Source organism: Condylura cristata, unplaced genomic scaffold, assembly GCF_000260355.1.
Source record: "Condylura cristata isolate star-nosed mole 26May11 unplaced genomic scaffold, ConCri1.0 scaffold00034, whole genome shotgun sequence".
NCBI lineage: Eukaryota > Metazoa > Chordata > Mammalia > Eulipotyphla > Talpidae > Condylura > Condylura cristata.
This window is the reverse complement of record NW_004567135.1, coordinates 10,147,990-10,165,411: the sequence shown is the minus strand read 5'-3', so window position 1 is coordinate 10,165,411 and position 17,422 is coordinate 10,147,990. Positions and strand designations below refer to the sequence as shown.

At 37.8% G+C, this 17,422-nt stretch overlaps 1 protein-coding gene across 15 annotated transcripts in view; it reads left to right on the top strand.

Annotated features, from left to right (window-relative positions):
* Positions 1 to 17,422, top strand: part of ERC1 (ELKS/RAB6-interacting/CAST family member 1) — a 302,503-nt gene that overhangs the window by 18,329 nt on the left and 266,752 nt on the right. For all 15 annotated transcript variants that reach the window (XM_012732452.1, XM_012732450.1, XM_004692830.2 and 12 more), the window contains exon 2: positions 16,302 to 17,126. In XM_012732452.1, coding sequence (XP_012587906.1) covers positions 16,458 to 17,126 — 669 coding nt within the window. In that variant the 5' untranslated portion in view covers positions 16,302 to 16,457. The remainder of the gene's footprint in view (positions 1 to 16,301; positions 17,127 to 17,422) is intronic.

The following is a 17,422-nucleotide window of genomic DNA, read 5'->3' as shown; positions in this document are numbered from 1 at the left end:
CTTTAATTCTTTACCATTTTATCCCCTCTGTTCTCATTTCTACCCCAACCTCTGAACTGCCTTACTACATAGTACTGTCTTATTGACCTGCCTGGAAAGAAAGAAAATCATGGAGTCACATACTTCAAAAAAAGCCAGCATTTGAAAAATAGTAGGTACGTCTTCTTTAATCAAGATAATTGATCAAGAATTTTTTCTTAGAAAAGTATTATGCTCGAATATTAGAGTAATAGAAAATACCAGAGATAAATTATACTTCAACTTGTAAAGAAAACTGAAGCAGACTTTTCTAGATTACTGTTAGACTCTCCATGTAGAAATATATACTGAAAGAGAGAGAGCTCCTTGTACATGATCCATTTTGTCTAGAAAGCTTTCTGTTGTACAGGGCCTGAAAGGGCTGGATGCCCTTATGCATCCTCATTTTTTCCCTTGTCATGGATCATATAAACATTTCTCTCCAAATCGCTTGTCATTACTAGTAATTCAGACTATTGTGAAGAAAAATGTGGGAGGGAATAATTCAGAATGAATGTTGGGCCATCCTCCTGTTATGATCACGCTTGAAAGGGCAGAGCCCTCCTATGGAGTCCAGTTTGTGGGGAGGCCAGAGTGTCATCTTCCTTCTGCCTACCCACACGAGTGCACATGTGTACACACAGGGAAGCACCTTCCTTATCATTCTAGGGGGAAGGTAAGTCTGTGGAAACTTACATGCCATGCCTGTATCCATTTGCAACCCATATTTATCTGAATAATGCAGCTGCCTTCAGACTCAGAAACATGTCTGGAGATGGGATAGAAAGTTATGGAGGTTGGAGCCTGACTTGAAGGGGAGAAGGTTCCAGGCCTTGTCTACTCTCCTGAGGCCAATAACTTTGAGGTTCCACTGGTCCCATACCCCACAGCTAGGTAGAGGATTAGAAATTATAGGCTAGCCAAGAGCGGCAAGTGTGCTTAGTCTTAAATGTAGTGTGGTTGAGGTGAGAGCTGGGTTTCCCCTCTGTAGTCCCATATTTGGCCCCTTAATTTTTGTGTGTGGTAGGGATTTAACAGGTTCATTCCTGGATCTGTGATAGCTTCCACTATTTTTTGTTCACTTTCAAAATACTGACTCTATGACCTCATTTCCCTTACGTAATTCTCAGTAGGGTCCCACCGCATAAAAGGCACCAGTCCTAGTACCTGTGGAAATGAAACTCTGGCAGCCCTATTGCAAAAAATAGAGGACTCAAGGCTTATTTGGGTTCTTTTATTAATATATACAAACAAGATGCAAAAATAATTTAATAACTCCACTTAAAATTGCTTCAAAAAGAAGTAACTCAGAATCAATCTAAGGAGGAAAAGACCTTCAAGATGTTATTAAAGGACTTACATAGCTATATATATAAATATATATATTTAAAGATTTATTTATGCAGAACTGGGGTACAGGCCAGAGGTGTGGGGGTAGTGAGAGGATTCACTAGAGACAGAGTGGGGAGCATAACAGGTCGACTGACAAAGTACACTGCTGAGGGGAGCAGTGGGTGGATCAGGAGATGTCTGCTACGCCATATGGATCACCTCTGAAGTGGGGGTCGAAGTCATGCTGAAGTGGCTTTAGCTTCTTAGTGCTGTGCTTTAACCTGCTGTGCCACCAGGGAGGGCCCTACATAGCGGTATATAAGGAGATGGAAGGAAATCCCATGATGGGGGCTACTCGTTGAAGCAGTATAATCACAGTGACCATCTTCCCTAAAATTATATACAAATTTATCACAATCCCCATCAAAATCCCAGCAATATTTTTCAAAGAAACTGAACAAAAGTACTGCAGTTTATATGGAACCATAAAAGGTTTCAAATTGCAAAAGTCATTGTAAGAAAAAAAGGTAGGATGGAGGCATTGCTTTACCAGACTTTAAACTTTACTATAAAGCAACAGCACTAAAGACAGCATGATATTGGCACAAAAACAGATACATTGACCAAGGGAACAGAATTGAAAGTCCAGAAATAAATGCACACATAGAACAGCACCTAATCTATGACTGTAAATTGGAGGGAAAGTCTCTTTAATAAAATATGTTGGGAAAACTGCAGAGCCATACATAAAAGACTGAAGTTGGATTACTTGCAAATAGCAAGTGATAAATTCCAAAGAGATTAAAGGTTTAGATATAAGCAAGACCTGCAACAATAAAATACATAGAAGAAAACATTGGTAATATGTTCCTTGATATCAACAATAAAGATATTTTTGATGACTCAAACCCCATAGCAAGGGAAATGGAAACAAAAATAAACAATTAGTATTACCTCAAGTTCAAAAGCTATACAGCATAGCAAAAGAAAATGCATGATGATTAAATAGACACCTTACCAAATAGGAGAAGATATTTACACAACATATCAATATAACTGATATCGATCAATTTAACTGATAAGGAACTAATATCCATGCTAATAATACATGTTAATAATTGTGTGTTTTTATAAAAAATAATACATATAAAAACACACAACTCAACAGTTTAAAAAAAAATAAAACAAATAAGGGCCTCCCTGGTGGTGTAGTGCTTAAAGTCTTGTGCTATCAGGCTATTGTCAGCCACTGCGGCATGAGTTCAATCTCTAGCAAGGAAGTTGATCCACATATGGCAAAGCAGGCCTCCACTGTCTCACATTGATCGCCTCAGCAGTGTATTTCAGTAGATTCACCTCTGTACTCCCTACTTTGTCTCTGGTGATCTCTCTGTCTTTCTTTCTCACATACACACTACCTCTAGCCTACACCCCAATTCTTGTATTCATAAATAAAATCTTTAAAAAAAAACACAAAACCCCACAAATAGGCCAGTTAACAAGGGAGCAGCAGATATAAACAGCAGTTCACCAAAGAGATCCAGAAGGCCAAAAGACATGAAAAATATTCATTGTCATTTCTAATAAAAGAGCTTGCAAATTAAAATCACAATGAGATATCACCTTTTATCCGTGAGAATGGCACATAGTAGAAAGACTGCAAAAAAAAGGAACCCTATTACATTTTTGGTGAGAATGTGAACTGGTGATACCATTACAGAAAGCAATCTGGATTTATCTTTGAAAATTAAAAAGTAGAAATATACAACCTGGAAATCCCATTGTTGGCCATATCCATATATCCACTGACTAAAAAGCCATAGACAAAAAATTCCACATATTCCAAAATATTCACAAGAGTTATTTACAATAGTTAGGATGAGGAAGTCACCAAAATCTTCAGCATACAAATGTAGCTGGGATGTGCTGTGTACACATTGTTGAATACTATATTGTCATTAAAAATGATGAAATGCAGCCATTTTTTAAAAAAAGATTTATTTATGCTTACAGAATTGGGTGCAACGGGCAGATCAGGAGAGGTCTGCTACGCCATGTGGGTCAGCTCCCTGGCTGGGGATTGAAGTTGTGCTGCAGTGGCTTCTGAGAGCTTCATAGTGCTTTCACCTGTTGCACCACTAGGGAGAGCCCAAAACGCAGACATTTTTTTTTTCTTTATAATATAATAGATTATTTTTACTTCATTTTTTACATTTTTTTTCATTTCAATTGTCATCGCTGTGGGTTTCCCATTACCAAGTCACCCATGTGCCATCACCATAGTCCCGTGTACTTCTCGCCCCTGTTTTTGATTCCATTCCCCACTCCAACCCCACAAAATGTCTCTGGTATATGGCTGTTCATTATTCTTATTATTTTCTCGCCTGGCCCATTATACTCCTGCTATGAGCGAAACCATCCGGTATTTTCCTTTTTCTTTCTGGCTTACCTCACTAAGCATGATCTTTTCCAGCTCCATCGAAGTTGCTCCGCAGCCATTTTTTTTTTAAAAAAGATATATTTAAAGAGAGGGAAATGCACGAGACTATGGTGGTGGCACAGGGGTGATTTGGTGATGGGAAACCCGCGGGGATTACAATCGAGATGTAAAAAAAATTAAAAAAAATAAAAAATAAAAAGCAAAAAAAAAAAGATATATTTATTTATACAGAACTGGGGTACAGGCCAGAGGTATAGGGGTGGTGAGAGGCAGCACCAGAGACAGAACCAGGAGCAGAACAGGCAGATCGACGAAGTACACTGCTGAGGGGAGCAGTGGGCATGTCAGGAGAGATCTGCAGGGCCATGTGGGTCACCTCCGGGGTGGGGGGGGATTGAACTCATGCAAAACAGCCATTTTTAACAACATAGTTAAAAATGGTGATTTGTTTATGGGCAACAAACAAAGTCAGACAATTCGACTATGTAAAACATTTTCAAAAACCAGTGGACTTCGATAGATATTCTGAGGACTGTGAGGTTAAGAGGGAGGAGGGCAGGAAATGAGGATACAGGGATGGTGGTGAGGAACAAAAATAAAAAAAAGGCATACTGATTATGAACAACACTATTAAATATGTGGGGGAAAAGTGTATGCAGCAGTTTTTAGATGAAGTGTTCTGTAGATCTCTATAGATCTCTTTTACCCTTGTTTAGTCTGGCTCCTCATCTAGAACAGATGTTTCCTTACTTAGTCTTGTTGATGTGTCCACTATTGTAACTAGGGTATTGAAGTCCCCTGGTATTATTGTGGTGTTATCAACTCTCCTTTTATTTCTGTTAATAATTGTCCTATTTATCTTGGTGCGCCATCATTCAGCACATATATACTTATAAGTGTTCATTTTTCTTGTATTAGACCATTAATAATATAGTATTCTCCTTTGACTTATTAACTCTTAATTGAAAGAGTTTTATTAGAGATAAATATAGCTGTTCTAAACAGTGGGGGGAGGGAAATGCACTGGACTGTGGTGATGGCACACAGGTTATTTGGTGATTTGTTTTCCACTTTTAACTCTTAAGTCTGTGCTTGTTTTTACTGGAAAGAGGAGTTTCTTGTAAACAGCAAAGGTTGCACTTTGTTTTGAAATCTGTTTGGCTACTGTATGTCTTCTGAAAGGTGAGCTCAGGTTATTTACATTTAGGGTGGTTATGGAGTTCTAAGTGCTTTTTGTCAGTTTGCTATGTTTTTGTTTTGATTTGTCTTTTTAATTTTTTCCCTGACATGTTTAGGTGTTATTTCCTATTGTCTTTTGTGTTATTTTTATTACTTATTGTTTGAGGGTCCTACTGAGGTTAGTATGTGATGGGCTATTTGTGTGATTTGTTGGGCTGTCTGATCTTTGGCTGGTTCTAGTGGGTCACATTATGCAAAAAGATAATTACTGAATACATGTTATGTGCCAAGTAAAGCAGTAAGGTCTGTAGGTGATATAGTAATGAAACCAGGGTGTGTGTGTGTTTGCATAAAAATGCCATTAAATTTTTTTTTGTTAAAAGATTTACTTATTTTTGCATACAAAACTGGGGTACAGGCCAGAGGTGTGGGGGCAGTGAGAAGGTTCACCAGAGACAGAGTGGGGAGCAGAACAGGCAGATTGAGTGAAATACATGGCTGAGGGGAGCAGTAGGTCAGGAGATGTCTATCATGTGGGTCTCCTCTTTGCTCGGGGATCGAACTTGGGCAGAGTGATTGCTGATAGCTTTGCAGTACTGCACTTTAATCCATTGTACCACCAGGGAGGACCCTAAAAGTGACATTTTTATAGAGTTTGTGATGTTGTAAATAGAGCTCCGAAATGTAAAGTGACTATAAACTTCAGTGACACATAACTAAAATTATATGTGTATATATAGTGTATGTCTTTATTTTTTCATTTTGACTTGACAGTAGATCTCAGTTGTCTTCTACTGTCATTAAGTATAGAGCCAAATCATTATTTGTAATGAGATGGCATATTAGTTTTCTAAAGTCGCTGTAATAACCATATCACACAATCTGTTTTCTTAGTTCTAAAGGCTTCGAGTCCAAAATCAGTATAGACAGGCTCTTATTCTCTCAGAAGGCTTTAGAGAGAATTCCTTCTCTCTTCTGTATCTCTTAGCAATCCTTAGTCTTTCCTGGCTTGGAGCTTTATCATCCCAGTGTGTCTCTTACCTTCACATGACCTTTCTTACATGTATGTCTGTGGCTGAATCACCCTTTCATTTTCTCATCCAGATACCAGTCATTGGATTTAGGGTCTACTATATAAATCAGTAGGAATCTATACTGATTACATCTCAGAAAACCTGTTTCCACATAAAGCCATATTCTGAGGTTCTTAGCAAACATGAATTTGGGGGCGGCGGGGGGACACTGTTGAACCCATGACAGATAGCAACTCATCTTACAGTTGTGCCCTATACTAATACAGTTATGTTATATACTCTGTTGTTGGCCTTTTCTAAATAGTAAATTCTTACTATTAAGGACTGATGCAACCCAGGTCAACCAATTAGACACCCTTTATGTCCCTTGTCCCAAATTAACTGAATGCACAATGTGCAGCAGCCATGAGTATGATTGTGAAAGGCTGAATATTTGGGTCTGATAAGCCTCTAAGATCTGTTATGGTAAACACTCAGAATGATTGAGTACAATTTAGAATAGTAGGGAGAAGAGTATCATATGCTCTTGAGACTAACAGCAGCTGTAGAGTATTACAGTAAACTTTGTCTTCTATGTTTTTCAAGAGTCATTGAGAATCATGGAGCTGTTCTGTCCCTGTGTGGAAAAGTGATTATGTCTTGCAAGAGGTGGACTGTGGTGGCCCTGAAAATGGACTATTTAGATCTGTTGTGGGAGCATAATTGACTTACCTTCTTAATTGTATTGTCTTTGCTCTTTTCTCAAAAGTTAATTGTCCATATAATTTTAGGTCTTTCATATTTTAAATTGTGTGAGTTAAAAACTTCCAATTGCTGTAGAAAAGAAAAATGTAAAAAATCTGCTTTCTTCCCTGAATTCTTATACTGCTTTTTTATGTTGAAAAATGTGTATCTTTTCTTTTCTTTTTTTTTAAAGATTTATTTATTTATGCATACAGAACTGGGGTACAGGCCAGACGTGTGAGGCAGTGCAAGGATTCACCAGAGACAGACTGGGGAACAAAATAGGCCGACTGACAAAGTACACTGCTGAGGGGAGCAGCAGGCAGGTCTACAGTGCCATGTGGATCATCACCTCCAGGGCAGGGATCGAACTGATGCTGAAGTGGCTTTAGCTTCTTAGTGCTGTGTGTTAACCCACTGTGCCACAATGGAGGGTCCCATATCTTTTCTTACTGGCATATACAGATTTACCTTTTCAGTAGTCACACAGTATTCCCATAATTACATTTGCTGTTAATTGGAGTCTTGTATTGTCAGTTTTCATAATTCATAATCAGTTTTCCCACTTATGTAAATATATGTAGGATAAATTCCTAGAAATACAATGACTAAGAGTTGCTGAAAATCTGCCAAAAACCAGATATTTTATATTTACTCTCATACTTGAACTTCTTAGCTATTCTTTGAGGAAAATATTATGTCCACTTCAGTGAGAAAGACACTAAGCCTCTGAAAGATTCACTTATTTGTTGCAAACTATACATTTAATTGGTGGAGTAAATCATCCCAAGCCTTTCCTCTTATTCACCACATGACTGAGGCACACAGAATTATTTCACAGGGTGCTTATTAAGATGAATTGTATGAAAAGTCAATGTATTATACTTTTGTTAATGTATATTTTTACACTTTGTAGGAAGATTTCAGATCACAGTTTTGGTCTTGAGCATAATATTGCTAATATGCTTTAATATAAAATGGTAGCAGGGTTACAGAGAATAACATAAAATCTACTATGTGCACAGGTATTCAGAGCACTGTTGATTCATGCGTTTTTCTCTCAGAGCTTTTACTATCTTTTTCTTGTCTTGAACTCTTGGTAGTCACTGGACTGTGTATTCTGGTATAGGTCTCATGACATTTATGCCTAACCAGATCCCTTCTAGTTTCATGGACTTGTACATTTAGTTCCTTCCCCACATTTGAATTTTTTTCCCTCCTTGACTAAGTTCTTTCTCCTCTTCTCCTTTTCCCCTTCTGGAATACCCATTATGCCTGTGTTGCCTTTCCTCTTGGATTTGGGTATCCTTGAAGTAGTTCTTTACTTTTAGTTAGTTTGTTTGTTACTTCACTTTTTAACTATTTGCATTTTCTTCCACCTGGGCCCTTTGTACTTTTAATATCTTCAAGGTCACTTATTTGCTCTTCCATTTGGTTTAGTCTACTTACATAACTTTCTGTAAATTTTTAAATTATCTCTGTTGATCATTTTATATCCCTCACCTCCATTGTTTATTCTTTGGCAGCTTCAGTTCCCATTTTCTGTTCATTAATTTTACTTTTTATGATACTCATTTTTCTGAATTTTGTTTTACCCTTTTGATTAGATTTATAGATTTTTCTTATATCAGTTTGATTTGATTTTCTTTAATTTCGTTATCAAAGTAATTTTTATCAGTTATGAAGAGAAAATCTTCCAGATCTTTGTGGTTGGATCCTGGAGAATTGTTCTTTGCTTTTGATGACATATTTTCTTGAGGTCTCAAAATGACATGTGTCGTGGGTTTAAGGATTAGCTTATCTTATTTTTTAAGATCTATTAGTAGCTTGGAGATTTGAACTACTACCTTCCCAGTAAGTGGTGCTGTGGTTTTTATATGATTTTAGATGTTTGTTTTTTTCAGGCTTCCATGCTGAATTGAGGTAGGGGAGGCATCTGGAAGTTCAGACTGCTGGGGTAAATGCTCTATGAGGAGCAGGCTTGTGTTTACGGCATGTTTAATAGCCCTTCTTTCTCTTGTTCGGAACACTCTGCCATCATTGTGTGCTGTTGATACACTTCACAAGGTCAGTACAGTACTGAGGTCTGAGTCCCTTCACTCTGTTCAGCTTTTCCTTCATCTGGGACATTGGATAGGTGGCCTTCCAAGAGCCTGCTTCAGAGTTTGTACTGCAACTTCTTGCCCCAGGCCATTGCCTGCAGGTGTCCCTGGACCCATCTCTTGTTTTTTGTTTTTTAAAAGATTTATTTATGCATACAGAACTGGGGTATAGGCCAGAGGTGCAGCAGCGGTGAGAGGATTCACCAGAGACAGAGTGTGAAGCAGAACAGGCAGATTGAGAAAGCACTCTGCTGAGGGGAGTAGCAGGCGAGTCAGGAGAGGTCTTCTGCACCATGTGGGTCACCCCCCTGGCCAGGGTTGAACTCATGTCAAAGTGGCTGCAGTTAGCTTTATAGTGCTGCGTTCCAACCCGTTGCGCCACCAGAGAGGCCCTATACCGTGTTGTTTTTAGTGCTGTTGCTTTTCTGGTAAGGTTTGAAATCAGGTAATGTGATACTTCTACTTCTCTCCTTGTATTTCAGAATTTATTTTTGCAAATTCCAGTCTGCTGTGGTTTCTTACAAATTTCAATATTTTTTGTTTAATTTCTTTAAAAGGTAATCACTGGTATTTTGACAGCTATTTTATCAGCAGTATATATGATTAGTTAGGGTAGTCATTTTGATTACGTTGATTCTCCTTGTCCATAAGAATGCCCATGATCATCTTTGCCAAGTTCTTTAATTACATTTTAGTTACATCTTGAAGTTTTGTTGTATAGGTCTTTTACCATCCCTGTCTTTTCTTTAAAAATTAATGAGGACCCTAATTAGATCTATTATCATTTACTATGTTAGAAATGGAAACAATGTTTTAAAACACAGGAGTATGCAAACTGTCAGGAGGATCATATCACATGTTCTATAACCTTTGGAAAACACTGTACATTTGTGAGAATGTGATGGTGAAGAAAGGCAAGTAATGTCATAATATTATGAAATTAGTTTTGTTCTCATGAACCTCCTTTGTGAATCTTGAGGACTCCTGGGATTTTCTGACCTACTTGGAGAGTCATATTAGAATAATTCTGGCAATGGTGTTGAGAATTCTTTAGAACCTAAAAAAAGAAACACTTTTTAAATTGTGATCTAGTATTCACATGTGCATTGGTGTTAATGTTGGGATTTGCATTAGTAATATTGTTTCTTTTGTAAATTTAAGTAAAGCTGGGCCTCCTTGGTGGTGCAGGGGCAAAGTCTCAGTGCTATCAAGCTATGGCCAACAGCTTCAACATGAGTTCAACCCTCTGCCAGGGAGCAAACCCACTTGGCACAGCAGAGCTCTACTGTCTCACCTGCTGCTCCCCTCAACAGTGTATTTCAGTGGATTTAATTTGCCTGTTCTGTTCCTCACTGTTGTCTCTAGTGAATCCTCTCACTCACTCTTATCCCCCAGTTCTTGTATAAATAATAAATATTATATGCATAAGTAATTAAAATAAATCTAAATATAATTATACCTCAAACCTTTCTAGGTTAAAAAAAAAAAAAAGATACCATCTCAGTTTTTATGAAGGGCATTGATGGGCGGCTCTGACTCCAGGTGTTACATGAGGTTACAGTCATCTGAACATGTGTCTGGGGTTGGAGGATCCTTTCCTAAGCTGTTTTTACATGTATCCTGGCAGAAGGCTGCTGTTGCTCACTGTGTGGTCCTTTCTGTAGGTAGCTTGAATAGCTTTACAACAGGCAGTAGCTCTCACCCTTGGGCGAGTTAGCTAAGAGAGTGATGAACAAAGAAGTTGTAAATGTCTTTTGGGGTCAGTTTTGGAAATGGTACTTCAGAAGCAAATCATTAAGTTTAGTCTTTAGGCAAAGGAAGTAATTTTGTTTCCCTTTTTGAAGTGAAGAATATCAAAGGATGCAGGTAGATACATTAAAACTATCACAAATAAGGCTCTCCCTGGTGGCACAACTGGTTAGGACTCTGCCCTGCAAACAAGCAGCAACTTGTTCAACACCGTGCTCCCCCCCCCCCAGGTGACCCACATGGTGGGTGTGTCAGACCTTTCCTGACCTGCCCACTGCTCCCCTCAGCAGTATATACTTCATCAATCTGCCTGTTTGCCCCACTTAGTCTCTGGTGAATTCTCTCACCACTTCTGCACTTCTGGCTTTTACCCCAGCTCTGTATGCATAAGTAAATCTTTAAAAAACAAACAAACAAACAAACAAAAAACTACCACAAATAATGTTTAGGAGAGAGTCCTCCAAGGGTCATCTCTTTCCTCTTCACCTTGCTGGCTATACCAAGAATGAAAGACCGCAGCTGTTTTTAACTTGTGCTGTTTCTTAGTGTTGTGTTTTCAACAGACCACCTTGATCACTGAGGTAATGTCTCCCATTGTGCAAAGGCATGCTTGCTTACTATCAAGGGGGTGGACTCCTTAAATTCAGTATCTTCAACTGTGATGCAAATTCATGGGTAGCATCCATTTGGATCCCTCTGTGTCAATCTTGGGCAGTGGGGGTTACAAAGAGCCAATGCACACATGAATCTTATACTGCTTACTGTGTTGCTCTAAAATTCTATGTCTTTGACTTAAGAGACTCATGTGTCCTATCGGTATTCCCAAAACAGTCACAAACTAATGTATAACTTGTACACGAGTAAAACTCTAGACCCTTCACACTTCTTAATAATGCTCACTTTAGTGTTATATACTCTGAAAATAAGCTGTGCATTTTTTTTTCCTGCTCTGTTCTCTTTACTTCATGAGAGAGAGAATGAACAAGTAGCTTACAAGTTACCAGACAAATCTCCTAACCTGATGGGAGGACTCTGAAGCTAAAGGTAGGAATCAGTTTAGAAAAATGTTATAATTCAGGTAGGATAGGGTGGTGTAAATTACTATAGAAAAATATTAATTTGAGATATATTTAGAAGAGAAGTAGATAGGAATTATATTCATTAATTAGATGTAAAGTATGAGAGATTTAAGATTTAGGTAGAACTCCCAGGTTCATTACGGCTTAACAGCTGGTGTTATTCATTTGAATAGGTGAATATTTCTAAAATGCTCTTTTTTCTGTTGTAGGAGCAGACCTGGTTAGGTCATAGAGCTGGTTAGGAGATTTAGATGTCCTAAGAGTTCAGTGTGGGGCACGATAGACTTAGGGTGCTTTGTGAGACAGAAATAGAAATGTCCAGGGAGTAGGAAATGTGGTTCTTGATTATCAAAGGAGAAGGTTAGGTCCAGAAGTATAAATTTGGAGTCTTTAATCATATAGATGAAATTTGATGCGATGGGAGCAAAAATTGATTCTCCCTGGATGATACTGTAATGTGAGAAGAGAGGGGTAGAAATACAACTCTGGAGAGCAAAAACACCTTGAGGACTAGGAGAGAGTGTGATGAGGAAACCATGGAGAAGAGTATTAAGAATTTGGGAATGCTTAAGATGGACTTTAAAAACAGACATGACAAAGGTATTAGTTAGAAAAGGGTTAGTTAAATAAGCCTTCTCTTGAAAGCCAGAGGGGATGGGAAGTGATGTGCTAGTGGTTGACTTGCTTAATTTTATTTTATTTTAAAAATATTTTTAAAGAACTGGATTACAGGCCAGAGATATGAGGGTGAGAGGATTAGAGACAGGAGTGGGGAGCAGACAGGTAGATCCACTGAAATCCACGGCTGAGGGGAGCAGTGGGTGAGACAGGAGAGGTCTGCTGTGCCATGTGGTTCAGCTCCCTGGCTGGGGATCGAACTCCTGCTGCTGTGGCTGCAGGTAGCTTCACAGTGCTGCGCTTTTATCCCTTTGCACCACCAGGGTGGCCCGGCTTGCTTAGCTTTAGTTCTTTTACATTAGAGTGGATGAATGTTGTTAAGATGGTGGATATTGAGATAAATAAATGTGTGTTGGGTGGTTCCTCTTTGATCTCTGATCTTCTCTGTGATATAAGTGGTAAGGTGTATGAATGTGTTTGTGCTGCCATAAGAAAGTACCATAGACCTGGTGACTTAAACAACAAAATTTATTTTCTCACAATTCTAAAGGCTTAAAGTCCAAGATTGAGGTTTAGGCAGATTGGTTTCTTTTGGAAGCCCCTTCTAGATGGCATCTTTTTGATATTCTCTCTGTGGGGTCTCTGTGATAGTCTCTTCTGGTAAGGATACCAGTCATTTTGGATTAGGGCGGTGACCTCATTTAACTTTAATTATCTTTTTGAAAACTTTATCTTCAAATGCAGTCACATGGAGGTGTGTGGTTGAGAGCTCAAATATATGAATTGTTAACAAAACATTGGATAGGGAACTAAGGACCTTGTAGGACTCTGGGGGCAATATTATGGGCTCAGATTGAACAACAGCACAGTTTTTTTCAGCAGCATTTGGGATTTCAGGTATATAATGAGTGGGTTTTTTTTTTTTTTTTGATTAATCGGAGTTTGAATTGACAATTTTCCCCCAAACTTTTGTGGTATAATTTAAATTGATGGGTGAAATCAACACCCCTACCAAGATTGTGGACGTTTTCATAACTCCAGCACTTGCTCCTTTATGATCCATGCCTCTCTCTGCCTCATTCCCAGACACATACTGCTTTGCTTTCTGTCGTAAGAGATTTGTGTGTGAGAGACTTTTGTTTTATGATTATTGTCTGGCATATTTGTAAAGGAATAAAGATTGTAAGAACTATCTTCCGTGAAGCTCATGAGATTAAAAGTTAGTGTGGGAGCTTCAGGCACAGCTAGTGGATTTCCTTCTTTTGTTGTATAAGTGAATATAGTTCTAATAATAACATAGACTCCACATTTAAAAGACGTTGGGTCTGAAAATGATTTGAACAATAGTGTGCACTTAATGTTGAAAACTTGATATGATATTTTGTTATTGGACTTTAACCTATCCAGTATGACTTAGTGAAAATAGAATCAGCACAAAAGGACAATTGGGACTTTTTTCTTGAATGTAGCAATTTAACCTTCTGATGGCTTGGTTCCTGAGATTTTGTATCTTGATAGCTTTTCTTATTTCATTCTTTTACCCAAAAAGATAAGTTTTGTCCTTAATAGAAAGATAAATGTAGTTACCTGAATTTTATACCTGTGAAAACCTAAGCTCAGCCTTAGAGTTCAGATTTAGAGTACTAAGTTAGCAGAACATTTTGCCTTAAGACTGTGAAGCCCTTAATAACTGGTGGAACAATTGAGATGTAACATCAGCACATGTGGTGGGTAAGCATCGTAGTCTAAAGCTTCCAGGCCCTGCGCTAGGTGCCTTGACCTGGCACTTAGTGGCTATGTGACTTCAGTTAAGTCACTTAACAGCTCACTTCTCTCATCTGTAAAATGGAGATAATGAGAGTACCTATATTATATGGAGCTTGTAAATATGGAATTAAACCTTATGAAATTCTCAGCAAAATGCCTGGCATATAGTAAACACTCAAGAAATGTTAGCTTTTCTTACCACTCAGGATTTTGGATAATGAGTGGCTCACTTATTTTAAGCAGTATTCAGATTACTTTTTCCTCTTTGATCTTGAAATAGAATTTACTTGAACACTATTATATGGATTTTACTTGTCATCTACCTTACACTCCAAATTAATCATGAAAAGGAGTTTTACCTCCTAATAGGTTAGTCCTGGAAAGGGATTCCCAACATTCCTAGCAGAATATTACAATTTCTGTACTGGGTGTACCAATATTACTTCTGAAATAGAGCCTCAAAGGTTGAGGTTCTATATATTTCTTGTTCAGTTTATTGTTACCATAGAGCATCTTTACTAGGCCACTGATGTAGAGATGAAACTGCCAGTGTATCATGTTTCTGATGATTTTTATCCTGTTTGAGTTTGACTAAACTATGTAGTCTTTAAAAATATTAATTTTGGCTTTGTGATTTACTTGGCATTTTCAGTAAACACAAAAAGTCAATTTTTCACAGCAGTGAAATTTTGAAAAATGTTATTTAATATGCTGAAACCTGTTACTTGGTCCTTATAAGCACAGCTAAAGCGCCCACAAACATTTTCCTTCAACCTCTTCATTGAATACAAGTTCCCTTTCCCTCTATTCATTGCTGTTTTGAATTTGTTTTTCCCCATGTAGGAAATTATATTGACATGTTTTCTGTTAAGGTCGTTATGCATATATCAGATACACTTTAAATCCATTTTTAAATTTTGCTTTTAGTATTTTTTGGCTTGTCATCTTGATGTAATAAATGTATTAGTTGTTTTGCTTTCAGTTTCTTAAGAAACTCTCTTTTGACTTTGCAAGATATTCTAAATTTTTGTTCTGGTCCTTTTTAAGAATTTTAACATTTATATCTTCGATGTCATAAAATTTATCTCTGTACACTGTGTGAAGGTACGGATGTAATTTTTTTCCCAAGAGCATCAGTTATTCAAACCCTGTTAACTGAACCCCATTAACTGAATGATATGTCCTTTCCTCATTGTTTCCAATTGTTACTTTTAGCATATACTAAAATACATTTAGGTATTAATTTAGACTATGCAGGGTCCAGTACTGTGGTTTAAAAGACAGTGAATAGCTTTATAAGACTACCATCCCTTGTGAGAAATATTGGCAGTAATGTGGCTTTGGAGCCCAGATTTTTTCTTGTAATGCCTAGAGGCTATTATGTAGTATCCTGTAATCATATACGATGTTTTCTCAATGAAGTATGCAAGTTATCACATATCACATGTGACCTGAAGTGATCTCTTACAGATCAGGTAAAATCTTGCTTTTAAATAAGTTAAAAAGAAAAAGCATGTGTTTTCAGAGCTTTTGAATTTTTACATTGCAAATAAAGGATCATGCACCTATAATTTGTCTTGCTATTTAGGGAACATCATCATTCTTTGTTCTTCTGTTTGTTTTTTTCTTATCTTAACCTTTGCTTTTCCTTTTGAATTTTAAGAGTCAATTTTGTACTGCTTTCATTGGGGAAGAATGTATACATTTATGGTGTTTGTCCTTTCTTTCATGAACATGGATAACGTCCCTTTCTGTTCAGGTGTTCTTTCAGAAAGGTTTTATAGTCCTTTACCAAAAATACTTGTAGATTTTTTTAGAAGTATGCCTAGGAGTGATGGTTTTGTTGCTATTGTGAATGGGATTTTTAAGAAATTATACATTGTAACGCTTAATGATGTTCAGGAATGTATTGAAATTTACATTTTGATCTTGTGCCTGACCAGTTTGTTGATTTTTTTTATTCTTATAACTTATCAGATGATCATCTTGGGTTTCAAAAGTTTCATCTTTTCTCTGCTAATGTTTATACAACTCTTATATTTTTATCTTTTCCATATACATGGTTTGTTTTCAGTATTTACTTTGTGATAAGAATGTCTAAAGAATATTTACAGTGAAATAAATGTGTTGTATTAAACTTTGAATGCATTAGTAAATAGATGATAGAACTCCTCCTTAAGGGGGGGGGCGGTAATGAAAGATTTTTGACAAGGGAAATGTTTATTATTGGAGGGTTTAATTTATGACCTTTTCATTGCAGATGTGATGTAAGACATTTCTTCAAGGCTGGACAGCTGAGGACCTGTTATTTCTGATTAGCCTTAAGCAGACCTATAGCCATAGAGAAACCTCACGGAGTTTCATACTTTGCTTTCTGCTTTACATCTTTCCTGACACCTAAATCCATCTTGCAACCATGTATGGAAGTGCTCGCTCAGTTGGGAAGGTGGAACCAAGCAACCAGAGCCCTGGGCGTTCACCAAGGCTTCCACGTTCTCCTCGCCTGGGGCATCGTCGAACCAATAGCACAGGAGGGAGTTCTGGAAGCACTGTTGGAGGTGGCAGTGGGAAAACCCTTTCAATGGAGAATATCCAATCCTTAAATGCTGCCTATGCCACGTCTGGCCCCATGTATTTAAGTGATCATGAAAATGTGGGCTCAGAAACCCCTAAAAGCACCATGACACTTGGCCGTTCTGGGGGACGTTTGCCTTACAGTGTTAGGATGACTGCTATGGGCAGTAGCCCCAACATAGCTAGTAGTGGGGTTGCTAGTGACACCATAGCATTTGGAGAGCATCACCTCCCTCCTGTGAGTATGGCATCCACTGTACCTCACTCTCTTCGTCAGGCAAGGGATAACACAATCATGGATCTGCAGACACAACTGAAGGAAGTGTTAAGGGAAAATGATCTTTTGCGGAAGGATGTGGAAGTAAAGGAAAGCAAATTGAGTTCCTCAATGAATAGCATCAAGACCTTCTGGAGCCCAGAGCTGAAGAAAGAAAGAGCCCTGAGAAAGGATGAAGCTTCGAAAATCACTGTTTGGAAGGAGCAGTACAGAGTTGTGCAGGAGGAAAACCAGGTTAGTTTTGTATGCATGTTTACCTTTATTACCCAGATTCACACATATAAATGAAATGAACCACTCTTTTTTAGGATTTCTCTTCTTGGTTTATTTATCTTCCTTTTTACTTTGTATTTTAGTATTTTCTCTCCTCTGGTTCTCATGCTTTAATTTTTTTCTGATTGCCATGTCTGTTCACTCACCATTTTCGCTTGTTTCTTTCTTCAGCTTTTCTTTCTCATCTGTCTTTTCTTTCATCATGTTACATTTTTTGAATTCTTGTGAGTATATTGATTTGGCCCATGTTCTAAGCT